General features: G+C 51.6%; 1 protein-coding gene across 5 annotated transcripts in view; it reads right to left on the reverse strand.

Moving 5' to 3' along the window:
* The window catches only part of PALD1 (phosphatase domain containing paladin 1), an 87,741-nt gene that overhangs the window by 23,417 nt on the left and 40,664 nt on the right, over positions 1-23,660 (reverse strand). For 4 of the 5 annotated variants that reach the window (XM_077125020.1, XM_077125017.1, XM_077125019.1 and 1 more), the window contains 16 exons: positions 20,811-20,913; positions 17,184-17,363; positions 16,317-16,481; positions 15,329-15,489; positions 15,031-15,106; positions 14,084-14,235; positions 13,671-13,770; positions 13,372-13,476; positions 9,929-10,024; positions 9,375-9,503; positions 7,473-7,589; positions 7,233-7,388; positions 6,749-6,931; positions 5,403-5,543; positions 5,144-5,215; positions 1,038-1,178 (listed from right to left, as the gene is read on the reverse strand). In XM_077125020.1, coding sequence (XP_076981135.1) covers positions 1,038-1,178; positions 5,144-5,215; positions 5,403-5,543; positions 6,749-6,931; positions 7,233-7,388; positions 7,473-7,589; positions 9,375-9,503; positions 9,929-10,024; positions 13,372-13,476; positions 13,671-13,770; positions 14,084-14,235; positions 15,031-15,106; positions 15,329-15,489; positions 16,317-16,481; positions 17,184-17,363; positions 20,811-20,913 — 2,077 coding nt within the window. Of the gene's footprint in view, positions 1-1,037; positions 1,179-5,143; positions 5,216-5,402; positions 5,544-6,748; positions 6,932-7,232; positions 7,389-7,472; positions 7,590-9,374; positions 9,504-9,928; positions 10,025-13,371; positions 13,477-13,670; positions 13,771-14,083; positions 14,236-15,030; positions 15,107-15,328; positions 15,490-16,316; positions 16,482-17,183; positions 17,364-20,810; positions 20,914-21,031; position 23,660 lie in introns of those variants that run through there. The other variant, XM_077125021.1, reaches the window with a different exon arrangement.

Raw genomic sequence — 23,660 nt, forward strand, 5'->3', positions numbered from 1 at the left:
GGGGCTGGCTCAGGGCCGCCCCTCCTCTCTGCAGAGGCCACAGGAGCTGTCTCTGGGAATGGCTGGTCAGCAACACAGAACCCGAAGTTGGTGTACATACCCTCTCAGGGATTGCTCACTCATTTCGGGAACAGTATGCTTGAAGCCTCTCTCCCATCCCCACCGACACCCCCCCCACCTGCCCCATTTTGCTCTCTGGCACCCTCCTCTGTTCCCGCAGCCGATGGAGTTCACTGGACCAAGCACTGGGGAATGGGAACAGACTTCAGCAGGTCAGTCTGCTCCACATCGAGACCAGAGGCTGCAAACTCCAATGACAACTGCAGTCTGTGGGCCAGGGAACCAGGCCGGGTGAGGTGGGGTGTGCACCAGGACAGAGCACGCAGGGACCCATGCAGAGCAGGGGGCCTGAGCTCCCCATAGAGGGGTGCCTCCTGCCTGTCAGGGAAGTGAGCCAACCATGCCACCTTCCCACTTTTTCTAGATAAAGCTGGAAATCAAGATTTTTGTATGAAATCTTAACTTTTATAGAAATCTTCTGACTTTCTGATAATTTAATGAGCTATTCAAAAACAATTTTTTACTGAGGAAGACAAAAGTCCATCTGGGGACCAGATCCAGTGCTGGGACTGTGCTGACACATTCCGTTCCTGGGTTGAGAGCTAGGACTTGGCAGGCTGCCCTGGCTCTGAGTGGCCTCACCCCCAGCCTGACCCCTGCCCAGGACCCCTGGAACTCCCATGCTCCAAGAATTAGAAAGCACAGGACTGGATTCATTCCGACTGGCCATATTCCTGATTGGCCCCAAGTCCACAGCAACTGTTAAAAACTCTGGGGTTCAAAGTCTTTAACAGTTGCTGTTACTGAACCCCACACTCCAGGCTCAAGCCAGGTCACGTGGAGCTGGGCACATTTCCATCTCAGGGGCCACCTCTACTTCAGGAAGGTGGGAAAATGGCCGAGAGCCGATGGGAGTCCCCAGAGACAGGCAGCCACCGCCTCACACCCAAGGCACCTGGGTTGGGGGCAGGGCTCACCTGGCGGTAGGTGGAGATGATGATTTCCCGCAGGTGGTAGTGCATGGGCGTCATGGTCTCACTGACCGTGTCCAGCGCTGCATCCACCTCCTTCTTCACACGGTGCCCGCTGGGCAGCAGCTGCACCACCTTCAGCACCACCTGGGCCAGAGGGGGTGATGGGCAGACAGGAACGCATGAGAGAGGGGGAGGTGGGCAATGGCAGGGTCCTCCGCCCCAAGGCCGGGCTCACAGCCAACACCCAGGTGCCACAGGGGGCATCAACCCTGACCACAGAAAACCCCGCCTGCTCTCAGCCAGCCGGAGGGATGGGGTCCTGGACTTCCAAGGCACATATTTCATAAGCAGCAGACACCTTATGTGATGGTTTGAAACTGCTGTGTACCCTAGAAAAGCAATAATCTTTAATCCTCATTCAATATTGTTGGATGGGATCTTTTTTATTGTTTCCATGGAGATGTGAACCACCCAGTTGTGGGTGGTAACTTTAGATTAGGTGGTTTCTATGGAGAAGTGGCTCTACCCATTCAAGGTGGGGTTGCTAACAGAGGTCCTTTTAGAGGGAACCATTTTGGAAGAAGCTTAGTGTTGACAGAGCCCACACAGCCAGAGACCTTTGGAGATGCAGAAGGAAAACAACCCGGGGGAAGCCTTATGAAATGAGAAGCCAGGAAAGAAAGCTAGCGTTTGTCACCATGTGCCTTCCCAGCTGACAGAGCTGTCCAGAAGCCAAAGACCCCAGCAGATGTCAGCCAGTTGCCTTCCCAGCTGACAGAGGTGTTCTGGACAGCATCAGCATTTCTTGAGTGAAGGTAATCTCTTGTTGCTGCCTTAATTTGGACATTTTCACGGCCTTAGAACTGTAAACTTAGTAAATTCCCTTTTTGAATGCCGTTCCATTTCTGCAGTTTTAGCAAACTAAAACACTTTGCTTCAAACAAAACCTTATCCCTGTCTGATCTATGAAACGGATAGGAGCCACATAACTGGGAACAAGAGGAAGAGAGACTGCACGACAAGCCCAAGTTCAGGCCCCTGGGCCCTCCCACCCAGCAGCAGCCCCAGACACATGGAGGCTATCCACTCTGTGGAAGCCCAGGTGGACACCACTCATCACCTCTGGGGGGCTGGGGTCTGTGAGGGTCATTGTAGGTCAAGGCTCTTACCCCCGACCCTTCCCTCTCAACCCCTTCCCGCTTGATCCCACATCCAGTTCCCTGCAGGGCCACCATATAATGTCAGTCTCCAACTGCACTGCCCCTAACTGGTATCCTGGCCTCCTCCTGTGCCCACCCACCCTCTCCAAGCCAGAGCTGTCCCATTAAAGTATAAAGGTGAGCATGTTAGGTCACTCCTGGATTCACACAAACCAGAACCCCACCAGGCCCCAAGCCCCAACTTCCTAACCCCTTCCCTACCCACCTCTCCCACCTGGCTCAGAACTCCTTCTTCACAGCTCAAATGCCTCCCTGAGCCCCCCAGAGGAAACTAGAGCCCCTGGTGCCCACGCCCAATGCCCAGTACAGCCTGTGGTCCCCATCCGCCCATTTCCAGGGGAGCTTGCCTGGTTCACTTGCACGCCCGGTGCCCCTGCCCATGGAGGAAGGAGTCCCTGTCCCCCTCCTGCCTGGCCTGGGGCAGGCACAGAGGCAGGTGTGGAGTTTACAGTTGAAGGGGAGGAACTATCTGCTAACTTGGCTCGGGCTGCACTGAGTGGGGAGAGGGGGCACCCAGTTCATACTCTGCCATTCTGACACCTGGCTTGGGAGGCACATGGACCATGTGTGGGTACCCAGAAGGGTGCTGAGTCAGGCATCCTGGGCCACAGGGGGAACTCGGGCAGAGGGCTATGGCTTTTGCAAACTTAGTATATGAAACTGAACTTGTATATCTCTAGGAGCTCAAGGGGACTACTCCTCCCCTTGACCTCTCTATCACTGCCCCACCATGAAACCAGAAACCAGAGTCCTCACTCCACATCCAGCGGCCCCAAGACTCGCAAGTTGGAATTGGGCTTTTCCTACTCATCCCGCATCCCGCCCACCCCCTCACTCAGGCCCACCTCTCCCCTCCAGTCCCTCCTCCACAAAACTGCCTGTGGAGCCCCACCCCTACCTCCCACTCCCCCAATTGAGTGTAATCCTGATATCTGCCCCCCTGCTGGCCCCAAGGTCAAAGTCACATAGTGTGGCCCTCGAGGGTATTCACGATGTGGGTGCACTCACCTCTGGCATCCTCTACTAGTCAAGCACTCCAAGGTGGAAGCGGGAGCCTTCCCCAGCTCCCGAGGCACATCCCATCCTTTCCAGATCCCCTGCCTTTGCACACTTGATCCGCTCTACCAGGAGGGGCTTCCCCCCCATTCCATGGGCATATCATTCACCTTTCCAAAACACCCTCCAAAGTCACCTCCTCCATGAGGCCCTTCAGGGTTTCCCCCAGCCATAGCTTCAGCCCTCAAAACAAACATCATTCTGACCCTCTTCACATTCTGTTGTGTGCAATAAATGCTGGATTTATTTATACCCACTGGATTGGGGGTGCAATAAACGCTGAACTAATTACATCAGGAAACTGGTCTAGACAAGAGAGTATCTTGGGTGGGTGAGGATGGGGGTTACCTGCAGTGTAACCTGCAGTGATGTCTGCAGGTTACATGAAGTAACTTTGGGGCACAGTCTCTGGGCCCCGCTGCTCGGCTTATGTCCCAGGCCCAGCATCTCTCATTGTGAGTCTGGGGAAGTGAACCTGGTCTCCTGTACCTCCGTTTTCTCGCCTGGTAAACTGAGGAGTTAGGCTACCCACCTCTCAGGAATGTGAGGGCTAAGAAAGAGGATGCACAGAGTTCTCAGCACAGGGCCTGGCACAGGAGTCCAACCCAACATATCTGAGGGCCCACTGGAGAAACTGGTTCACCAGAGTGCAGAACAGGGAGGGCAGGGCAGGGGAAGGAAAAAAATCCCTGAGGACATTTAACACTCAGAGTCCTGAGACAGGAGATATTTCTGTGGAAATGCATGTAGGACCAAGGCAAATACTAGAAACATGCCAGGCAGAGGTGCCCTCCTTGTGGAGCAAGGCAGGATCTGGCCACTCCTTACAGGCCTCTTCGTCATTGTGTGTGTAGCTTAAAGTTGGGAGAGCCAGCTTGGCTTTCTTACCCTGAACACACCACACTTCTACTGAGCTCCTACTTGGGGCAAGTCCTGAGTAGACACGGAGTCCTCGTGGTGAGCAGGACACTGTCCTACCACCATGGAGCCACGGTCAGAAGAGATGGTACAGAGATGACACAAATAACCATATCTTTACAGATGTGCTCAGCTGATAGCCCGTGAGGGTATGGACAAGCCTGGGGACTCTGCAAACATCTCCCAGAGAACTGGCCAAGAAAAGGGAGAAGAGGAGGAAACAGAACAGCACATGCAAAGACCCAGAGGCTGGATCAAGCTCAGCGAGTTCAGAGAAGTGCAAGGAAGCCAGGACAGCAGGACTGCAGCAAGGGCAGGGGAGGGATGCATAGTGAGGCAGATGAGGCAGATGGGGGCTGGCTGTAGCGCCCACCCCCAGGCAGCCACGTGCCAGCTCGGAGCGCCACAGGTGGGGACATCACCTACTCACAGGATATCTGGGAAGACACCGCCTGGCACCCAGCAGGTGTACGATACTTGGGTGGGTGCTCTGAAATGTTGGCAGCTGTCCCATCCAGGGCCATGAACTGAAACACTGCAGGGCAGGCTGGGGCCCCTCACCAAGGTAACCATCCACAGTTGGGTTCTAGGGGCCTGCATGGCAGTGTCAGCATCACCCAGACAAGGTGGTGGCAAGTGGTCTCCCTAGGAGCACACAGCAGCCCACAGCAGGGGGAGAGGTCAGGTGCCAACCTCACCCAGCCCCACCTGGTGGTCCACCAGGGCCGAGGAGCCAAGCTGCCCCTCCCTCAGCTTGCTCATCTATGAAATAGGAACAGGGAAGCACTGATACGATGAGGGAGAAGAGGGCCAGGGCTGTAGGAAGAGCTTGGAGATCACCCAGACTTGCCAACGAGGCTCCCCCCCATCCCCCCACCAACTGGTGCTACCCAGGACCCCATGGGGCATGCTCACCTCGAACTCGCCCTTGGTGAACTTGGCATCAGGCACACTCACAAGCTCCTCCTCGCCCACCTCGGGGAAGCCCTGAGAAGAAGACAGCTGTGGGACAGGGAAGCCCCTACCCACACTGCCCCCTCCTCCAGGGACAAGGGAAGGAGGCTCGCGGACACCCGGCACAGGCTCTGCCCCCGCACCCCTTGCCACAACTAGGGTCTCGGGCCCCAGTGCCCACCCAACTTGGAAACTCCACCCTCACGAGAGCCCCACGTACGCGAACATGCCAGAAGGCAAGCAAAGCCACCACCATGGCGGTCGTGGTGCGGCCCTGGCCGCTGAGGCAGCTGAACACGAAGCCGGCGCCCAGGTCCTTGGCAAGGGCGGCCCGCAGGGCCTCGAGCAGCCGGTCAAAATCCTGGGTGGGAGACCAAGGTCTGAGTCGGCAGGGGCCTCCAGGCTGCACAAATATTCCCGGTGGGGACCACCCACCCAAACAACAGCCCTGCAGCCGTCCTCCGACCACTCTCCCTGCACCAGGCTTAAACTCGTCTGCACACACGCACCTCAGGGGGTACACCAGAAACCCCCACGTGTGTGCCAACAGCTGCACCCTGTACATAGCCATGACCCCTGACCTCGGTGACCGGGACCCAGCACACGAGCAGATACAGGCACACACCCGGGCACACCACAGGCACACGCCACTCCTCGGGCTGCACATACACCCAGCGTGGGAACCGCAAGCACAGCTCTGGCCCACCCCTCGCCTGCCCCTGGCCGCACCCCCACCTGAGCAGGACCCAACCCAGTCCCTGCTTGAGGATGGGGCCCCGACGGCAGGCCACAGGGCACAGCCCCCAGGGGACAACAGAGAACACATCGCAGCCCCACCCCACCCAGGCCCACCCCCAACACAGACCCTCCCACACAGAACCCCGCTTACACCCACAGCCCGCTCAGACACACACAAGCGGGCGTATCACACAGGCACACATCAACGCACATACAATCCGTGCCAGGCACGTACATGACACGTGTGTACAGGGCCCCTGAAGACACACAGACTACACAGATGCTCAGAAAGACACATACGTCATGAGTCTAAAGACACCACACACACACAGACGCCGTCATTCCACTCATACCCTCTTCCACAGACCGCACACACACACACACACAAACACACACACACAGAACTCCCCATAGAAGACCAGCTCCCCACACAATTTACCAATAAGGCAACACATGCACCACAAACCCCACAGAAATGCACTCAGCACACATATATACACACTCCACAACACACTCCTCACACACAGCCAATAAAGACATACACCACAGAGGCCATGGCCACGCCCAACCCCATCCTCACACCTACAGCATAGGACACACACACACACACACACACACACACACAAGGAAACACAAAACCTGGGAGGATGGGAATTTGGGCCAAATCTGAGAACCTTGTGAGACGACCTCCAGCCCCTGCAGGGGAATTTGAGGGGATTTCTTCTCCCTGAGCCGCGCCCACAGCCAAGGCCCAGGCCAGAGGCCCCCTCCTCCTCCACCACCTCCCCATCTCTTCCCCACCTCCCCCACTTCCCTGGCAGCCCTCACCTCCTCGCGCGGGGCGCAGAAATCTGGGATGGGGATGCGGTGGTAGGTGAGGCCGGGGCAGGCCCCTCGGTGCTGGCTGAAAACCTCCTGCATGGTGAGGCACGTCCGGAACCGGGGGGTCCTAGGGCCCTCCACGCCCAGGGGAGGCCCACTCAGGTGCACCTTCAGCTGAGTCTCTAGGTTCTGGGGGAGGGGGTCAGAGGTCACAGGCCATTGAGGCAGCCACTGCCACTTTAGTAGGTCCAGCTCTGGCTTCTGGGCCCAGCCCGGCCCCTCCTTGAACCCCGGGGGTCCTAACCCCTGGAGCCAGGGATAAGCGAGAACACTAGAACACAGCCAGGTCAGCCATTCCTTGAGACCACTTACTGCGGGCCTCAGTTTCCCCACCTGTACAATAAGAAGTGGGACTTTCTAAAGACTGTCCCGGACCAGTTCCCCAGGAAGCCTCCAAGGTAGGGGTATTTAGAAGGCAGGTGGGCCTCACCTCCAGCTGGTCAGGGGCCATGGGCGCCCCAGGCCACCCCAGGCTGTGGGTATGCCCGTCGCACTCCAGCACAGCCTCCTCCCTCAGGTTGACCCACACAACCTGCTGCAGCTTCCTCTTGGCGTCGGTCAGATAGGCCAGGATGCTCCCCAGGGCCTGGGGGACAGAACGACGGTCAGGGAGAGAGCTGGCTCCCGCTCCCCTGCTCCCCAAGTGAACCCTGGCCCCCCAAGCAGTCACCTTGGCGCTGGGCTGGGCCATGCCATAGATGGGCACCCGGGGCACTCGCCGGAAGTTGGCCACGTCCATCTCTCTGAAGGTGCTGAGAGCGTCCGGGGAGACAAGGTCGTCGGCCCCCTGTGGGGAGAGTGCCAAGCCAGAGGCCACCCAGCTGAGAGGAGGGGCCAAGTCGGCATCTTCCAGCTGCCAGACCACTCTCAGGCCTGGAGCTTCACTCCTACCCTGGGGAGGGTAAGAAGGCTAGCACCCACTCTCTGGGGGAAGAGGCTGAGGCTTGGAGACGAGAAACTAGCGGCAAAGATATTAGAACTCCAGTCTCCTGACTCCTCCCATCCCAAGCTCTTGAGTCTGAGAAGGTACTAGAGTAGAACACTGGCCAAGGCTGCAAATACATCTTGGGGCCTTAGAGCAACCCATTTGTCCCCAGGAGGATCTCACCATGCCACAGGCCATTAACCCTTTGCTTCCCATGAGGGAATGCCACACGTCATTAACCCTTTGCTTACTGTGAGGGAATGCTTCCCCTAGTCCCATGGGAATCAAGATCCAGCAGCCTTTCTCTAAGACAACTCAGCACACAAACACACTGCCCTCCCCCTACGTGGGACATGACTTCCAAGGGTGTGAACCTCCCTGGCAACGTGGAATAGAAATCCCAGGATGAGCTGGGACCCGGTATCAGGGGTTTGAGAAAGACTTCTTTTTTTTTTATTTTATTAATTTTTAAATTTTTTTTTAAAATGTAACAAAAAACAAATGCAAACATTCTTAACTTTTGATCAGTTCATCCTACATATGTATCAGTAATTCACAGTATCATCACATAGTTGCATATTCATCAACATGATCATTTCTTAGAACATTTGCATCTATTCAGAAAAAGAAATAGACAACAGAAAAAAATTCATACCTACCATACCCCTTATCCCTCCCTTTCATTGAGCACTAGCATTTCAATCTAAATTTATTGTTGATAAGGTAGATAAAAGAAGCATCAGAGACAAGGTTTCCACAATCACACAGTCATATTGTGAAAGCTATATCATTATACAATCATCTTCAAGAAATATGGCTACTGGCACACAGCTCATTTTCAGGCAGTTCCCTCCAGCCTCTCCATTACATCTTGACTAACAAGGTGACATCTATTTAATGTGTAAGAACAACCTCCAGGATAACCTCTTGACTCTGGAATCTCTCAGCCATTGACACTATTTTGTCTCATTTCGCTCTTCCCCCTGAGAAAGTCTTCTTGACCAAAAGGGAGAAGAGAGAAATGAGGCAAAATAAAGTTTCAGTTGTTGAAAGATTTCAAGTAGAGTCAAGAGATTATCCTGGAGGTTATGTTTATGCAGTGTACAGATACCTCTTTTTAGTTTATGGTGTATTGGAGTGACTGGAGGATGTACCTGAAACTGTAGAGCTGTGTTCCAGTAGCCATATTTCTTGATGATGATTGAATAATGATATAGCTTTCACAATGTGACTGTGTGATTGTGCAAACTTTGTGTCTGATGCTCCAAATCCAGGTTATGGGCAGATGAGTAAAAAATATTGATAATAAATAATAAATGACGGAATAAGGGGCAAACTAAATTGATTAGATGGAAATCCTAGTGATCAATGAAAGGGACGAGTAAGGAGTATAGGATGTACGCATTTTTCCTTTTTTCTTATTTCTTTCTCTGGAGTGATGTGGAGGTTCTAAAAAATGCAGTCATGGTGATGACTACACAACTAAGTGATGATATGATGAACCTTTGCTTGTATATCATGTGTGGACTATACATGTGTAAAGATTTGTCAATAAAAATATTTTTTAAAAAAATTTTAAAAGATTCAGTGGCCCTGGGTCCAAACCTCCCTCCTCTCACTTCCCCCAGGACAGCCAGCCATACTCACCAGAGAGCCCTTGGTGATGAGGTCCCCAGAGACGAGTGGCCCCGCTGAGCTCAGGGTCACCGGTAGGCGGTACAGCTCCGGGTGGGTGCACAGCCAGCGGCTGAAACTGAGGGCGAAGGCCAGCGGGTACTGCAGCCCGAGGCAGAGAAAGATGGCATTCAGGGGCCATCCTGAGCTCTCCCAGCCCACCCTATGGGATGGGGAGATCCCCTAACCATTCCCACATGCCCCTTGTGGCCCCAGGGTAGGGAGAATGGGGTGGGTACCGAAGGACCAGGTCTGCTGAAGCTCGATCCCCCTAGGCCCTTGAAACCATGGCCAAGGGTACAGAGATGGGAGTCCAGGGGAGACAGGTGGGGAGTCCTTTTCCCTAGCCTGCTCAAGGAGCAATGCCTATCTGGGTCTCTCCTTACTCTCCCCACCTCCATCTTCCCCACACCTGCTTTCCTCTGGGATCAGCACACATTTGTCCCTAGTCTCCTCCCACCTGTGGGGTGGGAGGGCAGAGGCACCCCAGGAGAAGGGGTGTACGACGACGCTCATCCCGGCCCCACCTGCTCACGGAGATAGTAGTTAAACAGGATCAGGTAGAAGTACCGCTCCAGGCTCCGCAGCGCCCTCTGCCGGAGACTTTGCTGGATGCCACCACCCTGGGGTGGGGGGGCAGGGCATTAGCATAGGGCACCCCAGGCCACCCCAACCCCATCCTGAAGGGCCGAGTTAAGCCTCCCAAATCCACAGACGATAGTCTACCCCTCCTTCAAAGAGTTCTGCCAATCTGGAAGCTCTTCCCAGCGTCTAACCCTAGCCAATTTCCTACAGTGAATCCCTGGTGCAGGGATAGCTGAGGTTCAGAGAAACAAAGGGACTTGCTCAAAGTCACACAGTCGATGACAAACAGAGCTGGGTCCCCATGCAAGTCTCCTACCCCCAGCTAGCACCCCTTGGTAGGGGACTGTCATAGAGAATCCCAAAGGTCCCCCTTCTAACCTTAGGTCTCAAGTGATATTTGCTTAGGAGAGCAAGTGATATTAACATAAGGGCCTAGAGAAAGGCCGCGCCCCCTGCCCGGGTTTTATTCCACTGCTAGAATAGAGACAAGGGTTCAACAAATCTTTCTACAAAAGGCCAAAGAGTACATATTCTAGGGGCATAGGCTATACCTCTCTGTTGCAACAATTCAACTCTGCCATTGCAGCCTAAAAGCAGCCATAGACAATTTGTAAATAAAAGGCAAGGCTTTGTTCCAAAAAAACTTTATTTATGAAAGCCAATGGCAAGCTGGATTTGGTCCGTGGGCTGAACTCTGCAGACCTCTAATCTAGACTAAAGAAAAAAAGTCCTAAATACGGAAAAGCCTCATTGCTCTGAAGTTGCACATCGCAGAAGTATTTGTACTGGTGAGGACCGGAAGTAAACTCACTTCTGCCAACAATGGGATTGTTTAGTAAATCATGGCAGGCGACACTCAAGGAACATTTAGCCCATCAGGTTCTGTTCCAAGTGCTCTGTGTAAGTCAACTCCCCTTATTCTCACAACCAGCCAGTGAGGTAGCTGATATTACCGGTCCCTATTTTATAAATGGGGAAACTGAGGCACCAGAGAAGTTAACAGATTGCCCAATTCACACAACCTGTAAGTGGCACAGCCAGACCAGGAAGGCAGGGCTGGAGCCCACACTCTTTTTATTTATGTATTTATTTATTTATTTATTAAAAAAATAAAACAACATACATAATCAGTAATTCACAATATCATCACTTAGTTGCATATTCATCATTTCTTAGAACATTTGCATTAATTCAGAAAAAGAAATAAAAAGACAATAGAAAAAGAAATAAAATGAACACAGGAAAGAAAAAAAAAGATTATACCTACCATATCCCTTACCCCTTGTTTTCATTGATCACTAGCATTTAAACTAAATTTATTTCAGCATTTGTTTCCCCTATTATTTATTTTTATTTCATATGTTCTACTCCTTTGTTGACAAAGTAGATAAAAGGAGCATGAGACACAAGGTTTTCACAATCACAATCACATTGTGAAAGCTATATCATTATACAATCATCTTCAAGAAACATGGCTACTGGAAGACAGCTCTACATTTTCAGGCAGTTCTCTCCAGCCTCTCCATTACATCTTGGTTAACAAGGTGATATCTACTTAATGCGTAAGAATAACCTCCAGGATAACCTCTCCACTGTTTGGAATCTCTCAGCCATTGACACTTTGTCTCATTTCCCTCTTCCCCCTTTTGGTCGAGAAGGTTTTCTCAATCCCTTGATGCTAAGTCTCAGCTCATTCTAGGGTTTTTCTCAATCCCTTGATGCTGAGTTGGAGCCCACACTCTTAACCTCTAGGCCGGTAACAGCTGAACCACATAATGGGCTTAAGCTACACAGTGAAAATCTCAGTGATAAAAACCAGGTATCAACACGGAAAAGGCTGATGCTCTACAGCTAAAGGAAATAAGCAAGATGCAAGCGTGTGCTGGGGCAACCTACAGAAGAAATCAAAAACGTAAACAAATGAAGGAAATGAGGCAAAAATGCTCACAGCAGCTGTGCTGGGGTTATGGGTGACTTTTTTCCCCTTTCTTTGTTATTTCCCAATTTTCTATAATAGAATATTGTTTTTAAAATATAATAAAGGCAAGTGATCTTTATTAAAGGCACTGCAGGCTTAAGATTCTTTCCGTGCACTGTGTACAAACACCTGTCAAGCTGCCCTCCTTTCTCCAGAACGTGGGACAGGGTCTGCTCAGAGCCAGGAGTCCATCAATCTTCCAAAGCAGCAGGCTGGCCTAAACCCCAGCCTTCCCAAAGAAACATCAGGGGTTTTATTTTGGGAGGAGCCATGAGCAGTCTGGGAAGTGTCTGGGTCCCATGGCTCCCAGCGCCCCCAGCCAGCACCCCCTCCTCCATCCTGTTTATTCTGTAGTTGAGGGGACTGGGTCAGGGAAAGTAAACTTCCCGTCTTCCTTGCCTGTCTCTCCTGCAGGTCCAGCTCCCCTCATCTCTCTATCCTTTGAAAACTACTCTCACCATGAGTGAGGAAGCAGCCAGGGAAAGTCAGTCTGAAAGAAACCAGTCAACAGGTCTAACAAATTCAGACTCCGGGGCTGATACATACACAAAGGCTCACCGTGGAAGACGGTGTGATGGTTCCTCGGAAAGCTAAGTATAGAACTCCATATGACCCGGTGACCCCACTATTAGAACATGCCCCATGGAACTGAAAGCGGGGACTCGAACAGATATTTGCACACCAATGTTCACAGCAGCATTATTTACTATTTCTAAAAGGTGGAAGCAACCCAAGTGCCTGGCAAATGGTCAAATGAAAAGTGGCATATAAACACAATGGAATATCATTCAGCTATAAAAATGAACCAAGTTCTGATACACGCATCAACATGGTTGAACCTCGAAATTACCATGTTGAGTGAAATAAGCCAAACACAAAAAGACAAATCTTGTATGCTATCTCTGTCGTGAAATAACTAGAATAAACAAACTCATAGAGTCCGAATCTAGAATACAGGTTACCACGGGATGGGGTGGGGACAGGGAATGAGAAGTTAAGGCTTAAAATGTACAAGATTCCTATTTGGAATGATGGAAATGCTTTGGTAATGGATGGTGGGGATGATAATACAACACTGCTGATGTGATTAACAGCACTGAATCACATAACTAATGTGACTAAAGAGGGAAATGTTAGATTGCATATACAGTAACAGAATAAAAATATTTTTTAAAATCCATGAAACTATACTACACTGTGAATCCTAAGTTAAACCCTGGTCTTTAATTAATAGTACAATTATAAAAACAGGTATCATCAATTATAACAAATGTTCCACACCAATACAAGGTGTTAATAATAGGGTGGTATCTGGGAATCCTGTATTTTATGCATGTAAACCCACAACTTCTATAACAAGGAAAAAAATAAAGACAGCAGCTCTCACGCCATTCTCTGCACCCTCACCTGGACTGGGCTCTCTGGCCGAAGGCCTTCCAGCTTCTTCTGGTTTTCTAAGACTTCTTCTTTCAGATCATGCAACTCTGCACAGGCGGTGACTGCTCTGTCCACCTGGTGCCAGGGGCCAGGGTCAGGAAGGTGGGAGGGGAGAGGGGCCAAGGAAAAATGGCAGGAGATAAAAGGCAAGAGGGAAACAGAAAGAGAATGACAGGTGGAGAGGAGCGAGGGCATCAGGGGAGGAAGAGAAACTTCAGTGAGAGGAAGGAGTGTCCCTCTACTCCCAGCTCGTGTCACCCCTCACTCACCTCCCCCACCAGCCTTCCTCCCTGCGGCACCATGTGGAGAAATCTCTGGATCAGCTGGAACTGCTCCATGGGCAGCGGCCTGGTCTGCGTGGAGGCAGCCCTGACAAGGAACAGAGTCAGCAGGGCCCCCATGGATACCCACTCTCTCCCACTGAGACAGCCACTGAGAAACCCAGCTCATCCCTGTGAATCAAGCTGGGGAGGCAAAAGGCATTTCCCCCATCGGGGAAACTGAGGCCTAGAAGGGTCAAGTGACTTTCTCCTGGTCACTCAGCAAATCTGCAGTAAACTAATAGGTGAGCCCCAAGGACCCACTTCCCTGCTCTGGCTTCAGGCTCCAGGACATGCTCCCATCACCCCCAGGGCAGCCCACCCTCCTCGCCCCCAGGCCCCTGAGGTATGGGGTCACTCACTCCAACTGGGAGGCAGTGCCACTGTGGTGGAGGAGGAGGAGGGTGCCCAGGACCATGCCCAGGTTGGTCCTGCCCATGCCCGTCTGGCAGCTGAAGAGAAGGGTGGGGGGAGGCCCACGGGCATCACGGAGCGGCAGCAGGCTGGGGGTCTCCTGGAGAAAGGCCGTGAACATCAGCAAACCCCATGGACCCAGAAACCCCGAGGCTGAGGTCAAGCCAAGGAAGGGATTCATGACTTCCACCCATCCCCGTGCCAGGATCTGTGGCAAGATGGGGCAGGACAGGAGGTTCAGTCTCTTTCAGCAAACCAATCGGACTTAGGCAAGGGGCCAGCTCCACAGCCCAATCAGCTCCACCCTCAAAGGGTGTCCCCAGGAGCTCAGGCCGGGCCACCTTCCTGGGCTGCGGTGGACTTCCAAGGAGTGCGTGCAGGTGAGCAGGCTCTGAACTGCCAGAGGGGACAAGGCCTGTATGTGACACTGTGAGATGCAAACTGAATAAGGCGATGGACACCCTGAAGAGACGGGGACTGAAGCTGGCACTCGGGAAGTATTAAGCCCAAGAGTATACAGGGCAAAGAATTTTAGCTCCACTGAAGAAATGGAGGGAATTGAGGTCTAGAAAAGTTGGTGATTTATCTACAATCACACAGCAAATTGGCAGCCGAACCACAGCCAGAGTCCAATTCTCAGAGAGTCGGCACCAGACCTTGTCACTAGAAGATGTACAAATGCCCATCTTACTCACACAACCCTGCACAAAGACACACACGCGCACACATATGCACACAGACACAGCCCAATACACACAACCCAGTAAAACACAGAGCGAGGCCTTCCTCTGAGGCCAGCCCAGGCCGTCCCCACCCTGCACATCTCCACGGAGACAGGGCCTAGTCACAGATGACCCTCAGAGGCACCTGCCAACCCCCTGCCACCCCCACTTACCCGGACAACACTGATAAAGGCATCAAACTGAGCTTCCAGGGGCGCCCCTTGCTCCGGCAGAGGCAGCCGATGGTACCTGCCAGGCAAGTGGGAGGAGCTCATCAGGAAGGCCTCTGCCCCGGACCGCCCCGCCACCCCTAGCAGTCGCGAGCACAGCTTGTACACAGCCCTTACCCTGGTGAGAGATGGGTGTGGGGAAGCCAGCCCACCCTGCAAGTGGTGAAATGGAGTCCGCAGCTGGAGGGCAGTCCCAGCAAGCACCCATGCGCAGCACACTGGGGTCCCGGTCCCATGGCACCTGTACATGGGCTGCAGGAAGAGTGGCCGCCTGTACACCTCCTCTGTCACATGCACGTCATCCTCGCCCCGGATGGCCACGGCGTGGGGCTCGCCCCGGAGGTCCTCGGTATTGTGGTAGACGTGGTAGGTGTTCCCACTCAGCTGGGCAAAGTCATGGATCTGGGCAGAGGCGAGGAACCAAGGGCCATGACACACCCACCTGCACCCCACCCTGCTCCCTCCAAGCTTCCTGGCTGAGGTACTTGGGGCCATGGGCAGGCTTTTCCTCCCAGACAAGCGGCAGGCAGCACCCTGCCTGGGGGTCCTGGCGGGATCTGGGATGATCAGTGGCCCAGGGACTGATGCGAGGGCTTACTGTGGCTGCAGGGCCAGGCAAAGGGCTGTACAGGGGACAGGCAGGGTGAGCTAGGCTCCCAACTGCAAGGGTTGGGGTCTCAGTCAGCTGGAGCTGGAAGAAAGCAGAGGACGGCAGCCAAGGCCCTGTAATGGGGTAGAGAGACAACCATTCACTGGGACTCGGGGCACCATCACCCCATGCCTGTGTGATAACAGGCTCAGTGACCCTGACAAACCTCCATGCTATAGACGAGGACAGAGAAACCTAAAAACAGACAGAGGCCCAAGACAGAAGCCACTCATCCAAGGCCTAATGCTCATGAAAACACTGAGCTTCAGTCTGAGACTCCTAGCACAGCTCTTTTTGCTTCACCAGACCCCTTTATAAATAAGTATGCTGAGTGTCAAGGGAAAAATAGGGTTGGAAAGGGGCAGTGGCAAAGACAGCCGGGAAAAGGAAGTCCTTCCTCTGGCTACCTTGTGAGCTGACCTTGCAGCCAGCCACTCGCCCAAGCAGGACAGAAACACAGAGCCTCACGGGCTGGCCCCAGGGAACATGTCTACCAAGCTGGGCTGGGGTCTCAACTTAACTGCCTGCGGCCTGCCAAAGGGGAGAAGCTCCCATCCACCCCGCTGGCCCATAGCCTCACCTCTTTGCGGATGGACAGCTCCATGCTCTCGGCCTGGACCCCGGGCCCGAGACCCTGGAGGTTCTCCTGAAGGTTCTCCTTGTCTCGAGGTGTGTAAGGCAAGAAGTCCTCATCAGCACGCAGAAACAGCACAGGCTCCTCCCGTACACAGAAGATGACACACTCCTGCCAGGAGTCCAGAAGCCATGACAACCATCTGGCCTCCAAGTCCATGTTGACCCTCTCTCCCTAAGGACCCATCACCCCACCCCATCTCTGCAACCCAAATCCTACCCAAGAAGCAAAAAATTCCAAATGCCACTTCCTCATAACCCCCCCGGTCAGCAGTAATCCCTCCCTCCTCTCAGTGCCAACAGCCCCTTATCTGAATCTCGTGGGGCTAACTCCTACTTTGTATTAACATTATCCATGAATTCATCTTTCCTCCCCATGGACTACAAGTTCCTTGTGGGCAGAATCTTGTCCTGGTCATTTTTACATCCCCACAATCCTTAGCCTGGAACCCTGGCTAAATTAGGTGCTTCACAAACATCAGCTGAAGAAATGATTGCCTTTACCACCAACAAGCAATCATTCATTCACAGAGCACATACAGGCAGAGGGAGATATGCTGGCAGACCTGGCACTCTAGAAACTTCAGTTAAGCTGGGAAGATGGGACCTGCACACAGGCCACACACCCCACCCATTCGGGTTCACAGAAGGTCACTCCACACTAACCCCTGGGTCAGTTCAGACAAAGATGAGCCTACAGTTACAGCAGACCCTCAGCCTTGTCCTGGAAACAATCAATACGCCACCGCGACATCAGACAGGACAGGAGTTAAAAGTTGCCCTTCCTGGGAGCTCCTTTCCCCAGATTTGTTACCTTATGTCCGTCCTTCTGGAGTTTTTGGAGAACCCGCTTGAACCCCGAGAGGCTGGGCTGTCCCATGCCGAATATGGCGAGCCCACCTCGCACCTGCCGGAAATTGGGGGCCCCACAGCTCCCCACGGTGCCCAGCACATCCATCTTCTCTGCAACATCCCGTACCATGAAGTAGCGGCCCTGGAAAAGGTGAAGAGCCACAGGGGGCCATTCAGATGGCTCAAGGGTTATCTTCTACAGACAGGCTCTGTCCCAGGCCCCAGGGGATGGGAAGGGTCAGTCAGGGCAGGGGACACAGTCCTGCCAGCAAGCTGCTCACAGGCTCATGGGAAACAAAAAAAAAAACAAGGTATATAACATGCGCTCTGTGGAAGAGTGTCATAGAAAAGGGAAAAGGAAAGAGAAGTCCTCCTAAGGGGAATGGGAAAAGGCTTCATAGAGAAGGTGGCATGTGAGCCACATCTCAAAGAAAGAGAGCAGGGAGAGGCGCTCCAGGGGGAGAATCCCAAAGCTGGCTCTGGGGGAGGGTGGGCCACAGCTCCCCAGGAGGAAAGTCAGCACCCCACTCAGCACCCCTCATCCCCAGAGGAAGCTCATGGGGAAGGGGTCCGACTAGGGAGTCAGAGCTGGAGCAGCAGGAAGAAGCCAAAGGACAACTGTGCTAGCTCTCCTCTAGGGCCCTGCCAATTCTGAGGATGGGTGGAGATCCCCCCTCCCAATGACTACAGAGAAAAGAGGAAAACAGTGTTCAAACAGTCAGACAAAAGCAGAGGCAACCAGAGGAGTTAAATTCTGAGCAAAAAAGGAACCCTGAGGTCATCTGGTCCAACCCCCTGCCTCCACCAAAACCCTACCTATACTGCCTGACAGATAGGAAGTGGGACTAGTTATTCCAAATGCTAAATTTCCCAGCTTTTCTTTCAACAAGTATAGTTTAATCATCATGATTACATAGTCATTCATTCACCAAACATGTACTGAGCATCTCCATTGTGCTCAAGCCCTGGTCTAAGCCTTGGGATGACAGCAGTGAACCGCACAGATTGAAAAAAAAATCCACCCTCATGAACTGTATTTTTTTTCCCAGCTAAGCCCAGCTAAGTTATGTCTCAAAAGAGAAAAGGATGGAGATTCCCAGCCTAGGGGTTGCAGAGGGAGGAGGTATGACCGGGCCGAGTCCGTGAGGGAAGAGAGGAGGACAGAAGGACAGGAGGTTGCATAAGGCCATAGGAAAGTGCCCTAGGGCCACGACGTTCAAGAAGGATCTTGGAGAAGATGGCGGCTTAGTAAGACGCGCGGGTCTTAGTTCTTCCTCCAGAACAGCAACTAAAGAAACAGAAACAATACGAAACAGCTCCCCGAGCCACGACAGAGACCAAAAAGACAGCGTACCCCATTGTGGAACGGCTGAACGGGCAGGGAGAATCCGCTGCGATGAGATACCCAAGGGGTGCGCGCTTTCCCAGGCCGGGGCGGCTGGCGACCGGGGTCCCTTCCACACACGTGGCTTCCCGGTCCGACTGGGAACGTTGGATAGCGGGGCCCTCCCACCACACTTGGCATCTCGGGCCAGCTGGGCAATTTGGACCGGCACTCCCCCAAGCTGCGGTGGCCGGCGACCCCCCCTCCACGCACGGTTTCCCGGACCAACTGCGAGATTCGGATTGGCAAGTTAAAGGAGCCACAGCATCTTTTACTGGTGGGACCCGCAGACAGACAAGCGCCACGAGCGCCACCTACTGGGCAGGAAAAGAAAAACAGAGCCCAGAGATTTCACAGAAAAACCTTTCAACCAGCCGGGTCCCACACCCAGGGAAATCTGATCAAATGCCCAGACACCAGCAGAAAATAACGGATCATGCTCAGAAAATTGAAGATATGGCCCAGTCAAAGGAACAAACCAATAGTTCAAATGAGATACAGGAGCTGAGACAACTAATGCTGAATATACGAACAGAAATGGAAAAACTCTTCAAAAACCAAATCAATAAATTGAGGGAGGACATGAAGAAGACATAGGCTGAACAAAAAGAAGAAATAGAAAATCTGAAAAAACAAATCACAGAACTTATGGGAGTGAAGGACAAAGTAGAAAAGATGGAAAAAACAATGGATACCTACAATGGTAGATTTAAAGAGACAGAAGCTACAATTAGTGAACTGGAGGATGGAACATCTGAATTCCAAAAAGAAACAGAAACTATAGGGAAAAGAATGGAAAAACTTGAGCAGGGGATCAGGGAACTGAATGACAATATGAAGCGCACAAATATACGTGTTGTGGGTGTCCCAGAAGGAGAAGAGAAGGGAAAAGGAGGAGAAAAACTAATGGAAGAAATTATCACTGAAAATTTCCCAACTCTTATGAAAGACCTAAAATTACAGATCCAAGAAGTGCAGCGCACCCCAAAGAGAATAGACCCAAATAGGCGTTCTCCAAGACACTTACTAGTTAGAATGTCAGAGGTCAAAGAGAAAGAGAGGATCTTGAAAGCAGCAAGAGAAAAACAATCTGTCACATACAAGGGAAACCCAATAAGACTATGTGTAGATTTCTCAGCAGAAACCATGGAAGCTAGAAGACAGTGGGATGATATATTTAAATTACTAAAAGAGAAAAACTGCCAACCAAGACTTCTATATCCAGCAAAATTGTCCTTCAAAAATGAAGGAGAAATTAAAACATTTATAGACAAAAAGTCACTGAGAGAATTTGTGACCAAGAGACCAGCTCTGCAAGAAATACTAAAGGGAGCACTAGAGTCAGATACGAAAAGACAAAAGAGAGAGGTATGGAATAAAGTGTAGAAAGAAGGAAAATCAGATATGATATATAAAATACAAAAGCCAAAATGGTAGAGGAAAATATTATCCAAACAGTAATAACACTAAAAGGTAATGGACTGAATTCCCCAATCAAAAAACATAGACTGGCAGAATGGATTACGACCCAGCAATACCACTGCTAGGTATCTACTCAAAGGACTTAAGGGCAAAGACACAGACGGACATTTGCACACCAGTGTTTATAGCAGCATTATCTACAATTGCAAAGAGATGGAAACAGCCAAAATGTCCATCAACAGACGAGTGGCTAAACAAACTGTGGTGTATACCTACGATGGAATATTATGCAGCTTTAAGACAGAGTAAACTTATGAAGCATGTAATAACATGGATGGACCTAGAGAACATTATGCTGAGTGAGTCTAGCCAAAAACTAAAGGACAAATACTGTATGGTCCCACTGATGTGAACCGACATTCGAGAATCAGCTTGGAATATGTTATTGGTAACAGAGACCAGCAGGAGTTAGAAACAGGGTAAGATAATGGGTAATTGGAGCTGAAGGGATACAGACTGTGCAACAGGACTAGATACAAAAACTCAAAAATGGACAGCACAATAATACCTAATTGTAATGTAACTATGTTAAACCACTGAATGAAGTTGGATCCTGGAGGGCACAAGGGAAACTGATGCTGCTCTGTCCCTGTGGAGAGGGTGAGGTAGAGAAGGAGAGTAGGAGAAAGGTGAGGGAGGGAAGCCATGAGGAAAGAGAATGGGGAGAGTTGGGATAGGTCCAAAGCAGGGAGAGATGAGTTGGAGGGTGGGGCCTGCTCTCACCTGCACCAGGTAGTGCTCGGGGGTGGCGTCTGAAAGGCGGCCCAGCCTGTAATGGGACTTGAGCAGCTCATCGTGGATCTGGAACTCCTCCTTGCAATTGTACCTGCCCAGGGAAGATGGGAGAAACACTCAGGCAGCCCCGTGGCCAGGGCCCTCTCCACACTCACAGACCCCACCCCCGCCCATGCAGCTGGCCATTTATGAAAGTCTGCCCACTGTACCCCATATTCTCTCTCCACTTCTTCCTCAGTAACAGAGCCCCCAAATCGTGACTGGGCACTGGGTCACCCAGCCGAAGCCTACACTTCCCAGCCTCCCTTGCAGCTACCCATGGTCATATGATTAGGTCTGGCCAATGGGATGTGAGATGTCATGTGATTACATCTGGCCAATGGGATGTGAGAAGTATCACGCACACCTTATAGGCCATCCCCTTAAAGGGAAGCATATCCACCACGTCATCTTCTCCCTTCTCTGATTAAAATTTAGAAGTGAGGGCAGGTGTGGAACAGCCATCTTGAACCACAAGATAGAAGCCACATGTTGACGAAAGTGGGGCAGCTGGGTAGGAACCTGTGTGCCTGATAATCCTGGAGCAGCCACACTGGCCTGGATCATGAGAAAGATAAGTGGAGTCCTTTTTAAGACATCCTACTTGGGGGTTACTTCATTCCGGTGGCTCAAACCGCACCCTAATACACCACTGTCAGATGGTCCCTCCGTCAGATTTGCGTCTGAGAGCAATCCTGATGCTGCCAATCGCCAGCACTGAGGGAAACTGCAGAACACAGGGTTTGGAGCCAGGTGGCCTGGATCTAAATCCCAGATCCACTGCTTGGTGATTCCATGGCTTTGGACAAGTGACTTAACTTCTCAAGAGCTTGGTTTCCAGGAATACCTGCCTCCTAGGGCTTTGTGACAATTAAATGTGATAATGGATGTAAGTACTTGGCCTTGTTCCTGGGGCCCAGTAAGCATTTATCAATGTAGTTATTCTTACCAGAAGAAGTTCTATGTCCACCCAGGGCCATTTCAAGCAGCTACAAGTGAAAATCCAGACAATGTAGATGCTAAACCAGGAGAAGTTTCAAATGCTCCCACAAGACTTACTATGTACTCAAGACACAAATACTACTGTGCTGATTACAACTATGAATCAGACAGTCTCCCAGAGTTGGTGTTTGATCCTCTTTACAAAAGAACTGCCTTTAGGAAAGGCAGGGTGGTGGAACAGGTGAGATAGGGGAGCACCAGGTGAGGACTCAAGAGCCCTGGGTTCCCATTGCCAGCTCTGCTACCATCTCCCCAGTTATGGGGGACACATTTGTCTACCTCCCCGAAACTCAGTTTTCTTATGTGTTAAATGAGGAAGCTGCATTGGATCAAGGATCAGCAGACCTCTTCTATGAGCAAGGGAGCAAATATCGTAGGCATCATGGGCCAGATGGTCTCCATCACAACTACTCCACTCTGCCACTGAAGCTCTAAAAGGCCACAGATAAGATGTAAATGAATGGGAGGGGCAGTGTTCCAATCAAACTTTATTTAGAAAAACAGCTGCCGTGGACTGGCCCACAGGCCGCAGTTTGCCACCCCTTGTGTAGGATGATTTCTGAGATCCCTCCTGGCAGAAACACTCTACAACCCACGGGTGCTGCACTCGAAGTGGATTCTAGGTATGCACAGAACCACTATACTGGATTCTTACAGACAGCCGGCTGTTCTCTGCCACGCCACGTGGGTAAATATTTTGAATGTCATCCCTGCTTACATTGACATGGGAACTCAGGCCTGCAGAGGCAAAGGGGACTTGCCCAAGGTCATGGAGCACATGAGCGACAGAGCCAGGCCTGGGACACGTCTCTCTCGATGCTGCTCTCGGGCCGAAAACTAGCTTTGTCATCTGCCATTATAGAGACTCAGTATAAGGTCTCTCTTATATAATATCTATTTTCTCCAATAATTTATTATGGTTACAATTTTCCTGTCCTGCCCAAAAGCCAGCAAGCTGGATTTATCATTTCCATCCCTAAGGTTTCTTTACACTGAAGGCCCTATCTGCTAGATTTTGGCCAAACTTCTATGTGAGCAGTGTGTTTAATTCTTAGCTCATATGTTCTGCTTCCTGCCTTCCTGAAAGGGCCCAGAGCAGGGAGCACAGTGGGTGGATGCAGCGGAAAGCACAAGGCTTCCCAACTCACCAGGAGATGGGTCCAGAGTCCCTTCTGTCCTCCTGTCCTCAGGCTCAGCACCTGCTCCTTCAGCCAGGACTCCCAGGACAGAGTTTCAGGACCCCTCCCTGTCCCTCTTTCTCTGAGCACACACAGCATGCCCAGGTCTCTCCCAAAATATGGGACCAGAACAAACCCTTAGGCTCCCCAGGGAATGTCTGAGAAGGGCTTAATTTGGAGAGCTGACCCAACAACAGCCAGCTTTTCAGCCCGGGGCTCTTAAACTACCTGGTGTTAACCTCAGTGTCAAACCATAATTACTGGCTGTGAAAAAAAAATCTAAATTTTATGCCTCTAAGTATATAAAGCTCCTTTGAAAATGTTCGGCCAAAAATTATTTTCAAAAAGGTCCCTCTTCATCCCACTCTTCATTTCCCACGCTCACTGGCACTGGGGACGTGGTAAGTAACATGGACTTACGGACCCACAACAGAGACTCAGCTCTGCCAGCTGCTTGCTCTGTGACTCCAGATAAACTGCTTAACCTCTCTGGGCCAGTTTCTTCCCCTATGAAACTGAAAGTAGTTTGTAAATGTTAAGTGCTCTATGCCACACCACCTCCTCCAGCCACCGGTTACAGGAAACCGGACCTGAGGCCTGGTCACATCCCACACTGCCA

This window comes from Tamandua tetradactyla, chromosome 13, assembly GCF_023851605.1.
Source record: "Tamandua tetradactyla isolate mTamTet1 chromosome 13, mTamTet1.pri, whole genome shotgun sequence".
Classification (NCBI taxonomy): Eukaryota; Metazoa; Chordata; class Mammalia; order Pilosa; family Myrmecophagidae; genus Tamandua; species Tamandua tetradactyla.